Source organism: Entamoeba histolytica, genomic scaffold (assembly GCF_000208925.1).
Source record: "Entamoeba histolytica HM-1:IMSS scf_1104750519191 genomic scaffold, whole genome shotgun sequence".
NCBI lineage: Eukaryota > Evosea > Mastigamoebida > Endamoebidae > Entamoeba > Entamoeba histolytica.
In genome coordinates, this window is record NW_001915111.1 from 2,787 (window position 1) to 13,995 (window position 11,209).

Consider the following 11,209-nt stretch of genomic DNA (forward strand, 5'->3'; position numbering starts at 1 on the left):
CTTTATTTAATATCACCTGTGTTTCATATAACGATTTCCAATATTCTAAAGTAATATCGTTATTTGGGTATATTTCATTTTTTGTTTCTTCTTTATTCTAATTTTCTTGTTAGAATCAAACATGAATGAATGAATAATAATTTAATATATGAAATAATAAAAAGAAAAGAAAGATAAATAATAAAGAAATATGATGTATTTAATACATACTATAATTTATTATCAAATAATATAATAATATCAAATGATAATTTATTTTTATTTCAAAATATTTTGCATCAATAAAAATGTTGCTAAATATTTTGCATCATTAAATTTTGCGCTTTTTTTATTTGTTTCAATAAAATTTGCATCCTTTGTTTTTTTCATTCTTTTCTTCTTTTATCATCTCTTTTGTTTTATTACACTTTATCTTCTTTCTTTTTATCTTCTCTCCTTTCTACTTTTATTCTTTCTTCATCTTCTTCTACTTTTTACTTTCTTTTTATTCTTTTATATCATTCATTCTCTTCTTTTTCAATTATTTGCTTTTTTTCGTTGCCTACCCAAAATATGTGGAGTCATATTATGACATTAAGAAATTATATGACACAGTAAACCACGAATGGGTAAATGAAACATTAAAATATTTTAAATATGAGTTTGTCATCAATGATATTATTGAAAGTATGATGACTAGATTGAAGATATTCATCGGCTATAAATTTAATAAATAAGTATGATGTATTAAATTAAATAGATGAATTTTACAAGGTGATTCATTATCAAATATACTCTTCATCATTCAGATGAATGTAATTTCTCAAATCATTGAAGAGAAATTCCCAAAATCAAATCACACATTATATATGGATGAATTGAGAATAATGACGCAAAGTAGTGAAGAAATTTGAATAATCCACTGTGAAGTTAATGATAAATACATCAAAAAATGGAAATGTCATCAAATCAGTGGATATTTTAGAAGATTGAATGAGTCAAAATGAATAGATAAAACTATTACAGTGAAAGCATGGAAGTCCATCAATATTAAAATGAATGCATTTCTCCAATTAACTAAAATACAAGATGGTGCAATATTTTGTGTATAGAAAAACAAAAATAATGAAAAATGAAAGATTGAAATACTCAACACTTTGTAAATACAATATTGCAACAGTATAATACATTCTACTATCTTGTATTAGACATAAAAAATCACAAATAGAAAAACATGACAATATTTGCATTATAATATTGATTAATAAGAAAATACACATGAAATAAACAATATAAAAAACCTCCATATGAAACAGTGTTCCAATATAAAGACATTACAATGATATTGAACAAACAAATAATGCCTAAAAGTGATGGACAATACCACAAAAGACCAGACATATATGTGTTAGATAAAAAGAACAAAACTAGTCTAATATTTGATATGACTATTGTGGCTGATCACAATATTAATTGAGTGTAAATGAAGAAAAGAAATAAGTATAAAGAATTAAAGAATATTCTAATGAAAATAGAGAAAATAAAAGATGTCAAAATAATTCCAGTAGTAATTTCAATAAATGGATTAGTAAATAACTCAAGTAATAAATTAATTAAAGAATTAAAAATTGACATTGACATCGAAAAAGAAGTAAAAAACCTTGTAATTAAAAACATGATGGATGTCATGGAATACTGCGGAGATCACAACCAAACATACTCAATATAAATGCTAGAAGAAGATGAAGACTTGTGGATGTGATTAGTCTCCCCTGATACAGGAAGAATAGAAGAAAATTCTATTAATACGTAATTAATTTCTATATAAAAAACTGAACTAATATAACACAATATCTAAAATAAATAACACAAATATTAAAAGATATTTTTTATGTTTTATATAACAAGTTAATATCTATTGTAATAAATTGAAGAAAACTACTAAAAGTGTAGATGGCGTACTTCTTATAAAATAAAATTTAAACGTTGCTTTGCGGGGTTAGTATGGGTTAAATGAATAAGCAAGAAACAAATAAATTAACGTTGGTGAATTATAACTAGTATAATTAATTAATAAAACTAGTATTAAATAAATTGAAAAACTAAAAACTTAAAAACTTAAAAATAAAGCAAAAATGGAAGAAAGAGAACCAATCAAGGAAACTCGTTACCATTTTGCGGTTCAATTATACCCATTTGCTGAACAAATGAAAGAAAAAAAGAAAAAAAGTTTATCGTTAGACATTCCCCTAAATGAGCCAAAAATAAATGGTGGAGTTAGTGATTATTCATCAGAAGAGAAAAGTATTCCTCAGTTATATACAACAAAATTATCAAAGAAAAATATATCAATATTTCAACAATTTGAAGATACATTTACAAATGAAGTCACCAAAGACAAAACAGATGTATTTGAAGAAATTATGAAATACGAATTTGGGGATGTTTGTTTTATTACTTTCTTTTTAAACATATTTGATTTAAAAAGGAGAATAATATTAATAATTATCAAAGACACTAGTTGAACATCCATTGGATATGTCAAGTAAACAAACGTTTGACATAATTTTAAAGTTCTGTAAAAAGAAAAATGACTTTTCACCAACAACTCAATCTCAATTAGACTTTGCTTATGCAAAAGAAAGGGCAACAAATTATCGAGAAATTGTCGATACAATGATTATGAAAGAAATAGACCAACAAAAATTTACATTATTAGACTCACTTGCTAGTGTAAGTGATTTAGAAGAGTCATTTGATAAAATTAAAGAAGATATGTGTGCATTATCTGAAAGATTAAAACAAACACAAAAGAATGTAAGATGGTTAATGTTAGGAAATATGAAGGAATATCAAAAATATCAAAATATAAGAATTGTTATTGATAAAATGCATTCAATAAATGAAGTTATTTCAGCTGTAAATGAAGTACAAGATTTAGTTGAAGAAAAAGAATACAAAAAAGCAATTCAAAAAATTGAAATGGCATTAGATGTTATTGACTGTAAATTAGCAGGAATTAGATGTATTAGTAAATGTGATTTTTATCTTAAACAAACAAGGTCTCAATTAGAGAAGTTTTTAAAAAATCCAGAAAAATTTGTATTTGAATTGTTTAATAGAATTCAATTAGTAGATGAAGTTACATATGATTTAAAAAGAAAAACAATTAAAGAAGAATTTAAAGACTTAATGCCACAGTTAATTGGATTGTTTAAAACAATTGTTGGAAGTACTAAAATGGAAGGATTTATTGAGAAGTATTTAAAAAGTATTGAAAATATAAGACAAGACATTTGTTATGCATGTTTACCATTAGAGTTTTTAAAGAAAGAAGAATATTTAACATTAGCTATGACTAAACAAAATGATATTGAACTACCATTAGAAAGAAATAATAATTTAAAAAATTTTATAATGAAATTAAATGTAAAAGAATTTAGCAATTATTTCTTTAATATTTTAAATAAATTTGGAGAAATGGAATTACGAGCATTTCTTGTATTTGATGTTTATAAAGAAGTTAAAAAAGAAGAAAAGGTAATTGAAAGTGATGAATTAATGTTAAAAATAAATGAAAGAATTGAAGAAACAATAATGGAATATTCAATGTTATTATTATCATATGCAAATTTAAGAAATATTAAAAGAGAAGAATATAAAGAATTTGAAGAACGATATATTAACACTATTGACTTGTTACAAACAATTTCAAATGGAACATTTGAAAAATTACATAAAATAAGATCTACCTTCTTTCAAATGTATTTTAGTACTTTATATATTTGTGGATTTGATGAAATGCTTAAAATTATTAAAATTGAAACATTTGTTGCTTTAAATGATTCAACTAATGTTATTGATCTTATTACTAAACTATCTCAAATTATAAATCCAAGTGATATCTCTTGTAGAACTTTAAAAGTACAAGACAAAATACTTCGTTATCAAGGAGAAAATTATATGATTATTGGTTGCTTAGATAATGTCGCTGCTTTTACTGAGTCATTTTTAGATGGATTTTCAACAAATGATTCAACTGTAACTGATATGATCTTTGAAAAATCTAATCAAGTCTTTAAAACTTGGATAGATAGCACTAAAGGTTTTTATTTTATTAATGTTTTAGCTTCTGAACCACCAACTGACTATGTTTGGAAATGTGTTTGTATCCATCAGTCTATTGTATTCTTAATGAAATTAACTGAATTATTAAATGTTGCATTTATGAGAAATGATGATGATTTAAATTCCTTAAATCAGTATTATCTAAATGAATTAAAAAATATTAGAAATCAAATTACTCAATACTTCAGAGTTATTGTTAAAAAGTATATTAGTAGCAAGGCTGAAGAAATGGAAGGATTTCATAATACAAAACCATTACCAGTTCCTCCCAAACCATCAGGATTAAGTAAAACAGATCCTCGAAAAAAGCCATTACCACCATCACCAGGTAATAAAAAGAATATTGTTCCAATTAAAATTAATGATGTTATTGATCAGTTAGAAAGAAATGTCAATTTCTATATTATCAAATATTTTAATAATCAATATAAAGAAGAAATTATGAAAGATGAAGAAAACGTTCTCAATTCAATAGAAAGAGACTTTTCTGCAAATTTAACAGAAGAAAATTATAAAACAAAAATTAGTTCAGATATTTCATTTATTAGAGAGGAAGTAGTTAAATTATTAATGGATTAAAAGTCATTTAATTGTCTTTTTCTTTATTCTTTCATTTATTTTTTATTGTTTTGTTAATAACAAAAAAAAAATTAAAAGAAAATTAATAATTATTACTATTAAATTAGAACTATAAAACACCATTATTATCTGTTTATGTTATATTTTACCTCTATTAATTGTTGGCTTGTTATTCAAGATAAAAAATATCCTGTATGGGTTGTTCTTCTTTTTGAAAGTAGTTCAGTTCTGAAGAAAATTAGAATTATATTAAACACAAATACTAAAGAACCTGACTTATTGGTTTCTGGAAATGAAATTGCTGAATTTAATGGAGATGAAGTTGTTTTAGATTATATTCAAAACAATATTGAAATCCATCACCCACAACATCATTTAATATTAGAATTAAAAAATAAACATCAAACTGGATTATTAAATCTCTTTGTATCAAGAAAACGTGAGATTACTTCTAATGACATTCTTGGTAATGGATGTAATGAAGGATTTTATCATCTAACTGGACTAACTGAATTAACATTAAACTCACAACAACAATATGATATTGAACAGATTGATAATAATGTTATTATATTATTTAATATTCAATCAAATATTCAAGAATTTCATTGTATTCAAGTTAAAATGAAATTAAGGTCATTATTATTAAAGAAAAAGAATAATCCTGATTTTGAAGAAGTTATTATTAATTTATCTCAAACACCAAATGTTCATTATATACATTTTAAAACAAAATATAATCAATTATCATTAGAATCTACTTTATATATTGAAGCAATATATTCTAATGGTACTGATTATCTTTATAGTAAATATTTATTATATTTATTTAATTCAGAAGGACTTTTTATTCATGACAAACAACAATGTTTACTTCCAATAGAAGTTATTACAATTCCAGCATTTAATTCTGAACAAAATAATATTACTACTAAAGAATCAGAACGAGTGAAAATAGATATAACTATTAATACAACTAAGTCTATTTATCGAATTCCAAAAAGAGTTGAATCATTATGGGATCAATGTAAAGATTATCCAATAGTTGAAGAAACAATAACAAACAATACATTACTTGAATGTAAGAAAATATCATTAAGTGAAAATATTCCAGAAAACCTTGCTCTTCATTTATTTAGATTTAGACATTATTATCTTCATCATTATTTTAATACAATTGGATTTTTTGTATTAAAATCTACATTACAAGCAACAATAGAAACTGGTAAAGACTATATTAATAATATCATTGACTTTGTTGAAGAACAAAAATTACTTGATTCATTTATTCAAAATAAACAATTTTCATTTATTGATATTCTTCCTTATTTCTCTACACAAACATATTCAATTGTATTAAAAGAACGAATTGGTTATAAAATGATTCAAGTTATTACTATTAATCAAATTAAAGAATATATTCCACATATTATTGAAATTTTAAAACATGAACAAAATGATTTATTTCTTAATAAATTAATTCAATTACTTAAAGAAAATAATAATGAAACACATTTATTTGCAGAACAACTTCTTTGGGGTATTGTAAATATTATTGAAAAACGAGATGAATATTTTGATTTATTTATTCAACTTTTTCATTCATTTGCAGAAATTGTTGTACAATGGAATCCTACAATTATTTATGATATTAATTGTGCAAATGAAATGATTGCAAGAGTTGAAGAAATCAATGCTCAAAGTAAAGAACAAGGATTTGTTCAGGGAATTGCCCAAAAATTAATTTCTACAAATAATATGAAAATTGAATCAATGAAACAAATGAATAATTTTAGTCTTCCATTTCTTAAAGGAAAAATTAATAAAATTAAATGTTTAAAACAATATAATTCAGCTAATAGACCAATGATTATTCCTGTTCAAGTTAATAGTAATCAAACATTAAAAGATAGATGTTTTATGGTTAAAAGTAATGATGATCTTTTAAATGATAAATTAATATTAATTTTATCAAATTACATTTATAATGAATTAAAAACACAAATAGACCTTGAATATTTAACGTATGATATTATTGAATTAGGAACAAAAAAAGGAATTGTAGAATTTGTTCCTGATGTTATTGAAATTGGTAAATTATTTGACCATTTTAAAAATTCATTCTCAATGATTATGGGAACTGTTGTTTCTAAAGAACATAATAAACAAAATATGGAACTTGCTAAATTTATTTATCAAATGAAAAATGATAAATTAGAAACTGATCAAACTGGTGAAACAGAAGAAGATCGACAAAAAATTGAAGTAATTTGTGATACTATTACAACTGATGCTTTAAGTAGACAATTAAATTTTGCTAAATCATTTGCATTATGTTGTGTATTAAATTATGCACTTATGTTAAGAGATAGACATGGAGATAATTATTTACTTCAATATACAACTGGTAAAATATTTCATATTGACTTTGGTTATGTATTTGGTAAATTAGTTCCTCGAAAAGAAAATGAACCTGAAATTACTCGATTTAGTGAAATTATGAAATTACTTGAAGACCTTCATTTAACTCAATCATTTTATCAATACGCTCGATGGGCATGGGAAAAAGTAAAAGAATTATCTCAAAATATTATTACTTTATTTACATTTATTTGTTATGATAGTATTGAACCTGATTGTCTTAAAAATGTTAGAGACCGTTTATTAAATGCAACTTATGATAACTTTGTTCAGGAATTAAATAATCCACAATCTGTTATTATCTCTGATAAAATCCAAGAAAGACACCAAATATTTTCTTCTATTAAACAATATTTTCCTTTCTAATTTCAAATTATTTTCATCTATTCTGTTTCTTTATTATTGTTATTCAATAGTAAAACACTTTTTATTTACTTCTTTTTCTTAATAACAAACATATTTCTTTACAATAATCTTCTATTTTATTATTTTTTGATATCTTATTCTTCTCATTCTAAACATTACAATATTTCTATTTCTTTAGTTTATATTTTATACTTTAATTACTCAAAATATATGAAAGTCTTACTATGAATTATGTTAAAGTCTATGAATCTTCTCAAGGGAATAATCAACATCATTCAAAGATATTTGTAGTGTTAAGAAAATACTATTCTTTAGTGTTTAACCTAATGACAGTATTATAATTATTAATAATTCACATTAATTCAATATTTAACATTTCAAAGAAAAAGTTTAAAGAATAAAAGTAATACAAAATAATGATTATAAAGAAAATAAGAATATTAGTTACTTAGTGTATTAAATAGATAAATTTTCTTTAACAAATCCTTTTAACTATTTCTTTCAAATTAAAAGAAGAAAGGAAAAGTAATATTTTTCATAAAAAACTAAATTCTAATCAAAGAAGAGATTAATAAACCTTGCCAAAATCAAGTTAATTAAGCGTCATTTTCAATAAGACATTTTTCAGAGACGTAAACTCCATCAAGGAATTGTCTAATATCTTTGTTTCTGACAAGATTGGCAGCATGAATATTAGCAGCTGATTGTGAGACTTTTTCAACATCATTTCCTTCAAGGCAAATTTCATCTTTACCAAGTTTCTTGACAACAACTCCGTCGTACATCTCAATGTGTCTAGTTCTCTTTTCTCCAAGGAAGTTTTGGACTTGGATTGATTTACCATCATCAGCAATAACTAAGGTAACTGGGAAGTGTGCATATACAACTCTCATCTTGTATTGATATCCTTTAGTAACTCCTGTAATCATATTTTTAATATGTGATGCAATAGTTCTAACAACAGCTGAATCTCTTCTATTTCCATACCACATATCAATAACAACTACATTTTCTTTTGGTCCTTCCTTCTTTACAACAAGTTTACTAGCATAAATATCTACTTTTGGATGTTGGAATTCTCTTGTGAGAGTTCCTCTTGGTCCAGTAACTTTAATATTCTTTTTGTTGATTTCAATGGTGACTCCTTCTGGAATAACAACGTGTTCTGTTTTCTTTAATAATCTTGGCATCTATTTCATTAATACCTTTCTTGTTCTGTCTTTATGACTTGAAATTCATGTGAAATGAACGAGTATTTCTGATTATTTAAATAATCAAATCTCGTCTTCAACTCTTCACTTCAAAAAGAAAGAGGGATACAAACTTTTACTCACCAAAGTAATCAATTACTATAACCCTATTTTATAGTTTTCATCTTTTAATAAAACTATTAATACTTTTCTTATAGTTTTTATTTCTTAATTTTTCTTTTTATTTTTTTAATTTTTAATTTTTCATTTCTTATTTTAATTTTTTTATGTTTTTCTTTTTTTTGTGTTTTGACAAAAAAGAAATCTTTAAACGAATCTCATAAAAAGATCTTGTATCTTACACTTCTATTCAAGAGAAAATGTCATTTACAAATCGTCCAACAATACCAGCAAGAACTATTATAGATTCTATTCGTAGTGGAAGATTAAATCAAGTTTCAGAACCATTATTAGGACAAAATACAATTACACAAGAATATCTTACTATTCTTATTCACACGATGGCAAAAGATCCAACCCGACTACAAACGTATTTAGATCGACTTGATTTTACAAGTAATAATTTAGATATTGAAAAAACAATTTTTGAATTAATTGAAGCAGGAATGTCAGAAAATGCAAAGAAATTTGCGGAGAAAAGATCACCAGGGAGTTATATAAAAATATTATTACGAAGTGCTATAAGTTCATCACCATATAAAGCGTTAGAAATATATGGAAATATCATAAGTTATATTGATCATCAACAATATATAAATAAAGTAGAATTAATCAAAGTATTTGGTAAAACAATTGTTGATGCACTTTTAGATTATAAAGAGAAAGAAGAGTCTATGAAAGATATAAAAAGAATAACAAGTATATTAATAAGTTTGTTTTTAGATAAACCAAGTAGTGCAGCACGATTAGATCCAGGAGAATTTCTTCATGTTATGGAAAATTGTCAAAGTGAATTAGATGAATTTTTAAAGAAAATCCAATCGAAATTTTCAGAATCAACAACACAAAATGATAAAGTAAATGAACTTCTTATTGAAATGGATTTAAAGGATGAATCAGATAAACAAAAAAATAAAGCAATTATGTTATATAAATCAAGAGAACATAAACAAGAACATATTAAAAACTTATTCTTTCAAAAAAGAATATTGGATGAAGTTGTAAATGATCCAGACGAAAAATTACTTTGTTTATTACAAGAACATAAAACTGATAAAATTGATGAATCAATGGATGTTGGAATTCATTATTTACCATTAATTTGTATGGCAGAAAAAGATAATAATGAACATTCAATTGGATTTGAAAATGTGTTAAAAGGAATTTTTCAAGAAAATAATAGTGAACATACTGCACCTCATAAAATTATTTCTGTTTTAGAAATATTATCTCGTCCAGAAATTATTGAAAATATTAAATTTGATCAAAGTGTTAAAGAAAGTTTAAAAAATGGATTATCTTTTATTGATGAAATTCCTACATTAAGAGAAAGTATTGAAGAAAGACAAAAAAATTTAACAGAACATCTTGTATTTAGACAAACAAGATGTGCTGCTTGTGGTCAAGAATTTAAAGATACTGAAGCTGACTATCCTATTATTCATTTTCATTGTGGTCATTCTTATCATAAAAAATGTTTTACTAATAGTAAATTAGAATGTACTAAAGACCATGGTCCTAGTTCTTTAAAAGAAATAGGTGAAACAGAATTTGAACGAGCTATTAACACTACTGAATTCCAAGGATTTTATGAATTAATTAATAGCGTTTCTTCAGTTCTTGGAATTGAAGAAGATATTAAAGCTGATAAACTTGAAGACCTTGAAGATAATAATTCACCTAAAGATATTCAAGATAATCTTCAAGAAGAACCTGATGAAGAAGTTGATGAAAGCAATAAATTCTTGGAAAAAACAAAGAATTATAATCCATTCTTAACTGCTGATACAAGCACTGAAGCTATGAATTATGATCATTCTTCTGCTTATACTGGATCTCAATTCGAAAATGCAGATAGTCAAAATGACCCATTTTATTCAGCATTATTTTAAAAGAAATTCTGTTAAATGGAATTTATTTTCTTTTCATATCATTTTTCTCAATATTCCCTTTTTTAATGCATGAAATAACAACAAATTTTAATGTAATGGATGTTGTCTAATAACAATGTATATTGTAAAAAAACAAAACAAAAGAATTTAACAATATACAATAGAATGAATGTCAATATCAATAAATGGAATAACAATAATAATGGTAAATGAAATAACAAGAGAAAATGGATTAGAAGAAGAAAGATACAAAGAAAAACAAATAAAGAACAACGTAAATACAATAATAATAAAGATTATACAAACAACAAATATAAATGGATAACAATAAATGATATACATAGAAGAATAAAAAGAATAACAAGTGAATGGAACAAAGGAGAGTATGAAGAAATACTTAAAAAGTAAGAAGGTAAGAAGAAAAAGAATGGTATTATATTCAACAAGAAGTATATTCAATCAAAAAGAAAAAGA

At 24.1% G+C, this 11,209-nt stretch overlaps 4 protein-coding genes across 4 annotated transcripts, besides 4 other annotated features; 3 read left to right on the forward strand and 1 right to left on the reverse strand.

The window, feature by feature from the left end:
• Positions 1 to 125: part of a repeat region that runs on past the window's edge.
• A 417-nt stretch (positions 126 to 542) lies between these two features.
• Positions 543 to 940: a repeat region.
• Positions 907 to 1,801: a repeat region.
• Positions 1,802 to 2,114: 313 nt separating this feature from the next.
• EHI_193060 (uncharacterized protein) lies at positions 2,115 to 4,686 on the forward strand (the record flags this gene model as incomplete). The annotated part of the gene is made up of 2 exons (XM_001914034.1): positions 2,115 to 2,423; positions 2,494 to 4,686. The coding sequence occupies 2 exons, from the start codon at positions 2,115 to 2,117 to the stop codon at positions 4,684 to 4,686; spliced, it is 2,502 nt and encodes an 833-aa protein (XP_001914069.1).
• A 135-nt stretch (positions 4,687 to 4,821) lies between these two features.
• EHI_193070 (uncharacterized protein) lies at positions 4,822 to 7,473 on the forward strand (the record flags this gene model as incomplete). Its single annotated transcript, XM_644278.2, has 1 exon — positions 4,822 to 7,473. One exon carries the CDS (start codon positions 4,822 to 4,824, stop codon positions 7,471 to 7,473), a length of 2,652 nt encoding a protein of 883 aa, XP_649370.2.
• A 535-nt stretch (positions 7,474 to 8,008) lies between these two features.
• On the reverse strand, positions 8,009 to 8,667 carry EHI_193080 (60S ribosomal protein L9, putative). The gene has a single exon (XM_644276.2). The coding sequence runs from the start codon at positions 8,661 to 8,663 to the stop codon at positions 8,070 to 8,072; it is 594 nt and encodes a 197-aa protein (XP_649368.1). The 5' UTR covers positions 8,664 to 8,667; the 3' UTR covers positions 8,009 to 8,069.
• A 376-nt stretch (positions 8,668 to 9,043) lies between these two features.
• EHI_193090 (uncharacterized protein) lies at positions 9,044 to 10,735 on the forward strand (the record flags this gene model as incomplete). The annotated part of the gene is made up of 1 exon (XM_644275.2): positions 9,044 to 10,735. The coding sequence occupies one exon, from the start codon at positions 9,044 to 9,046 to the stop codon at positions 10,733 to 10,735; it is 1,692 nt and encodes a 563-aa protein (XP_649367.1).
• A 56-nt stretch (positions 10,736 to 10,791) lies between these two features.
• Positions 10,792 to 11,209: part of a repeat region that runs on past the window's edge.

Coding starts and splice junctions, on each gene's coding strand:
- EHI_193080 (XM_644276.2), bottom strand. CDS start 8,663: ATGCCAAGATTATTAAAGAAAACAGAACACGTTGTTATTCCAGAAGGA.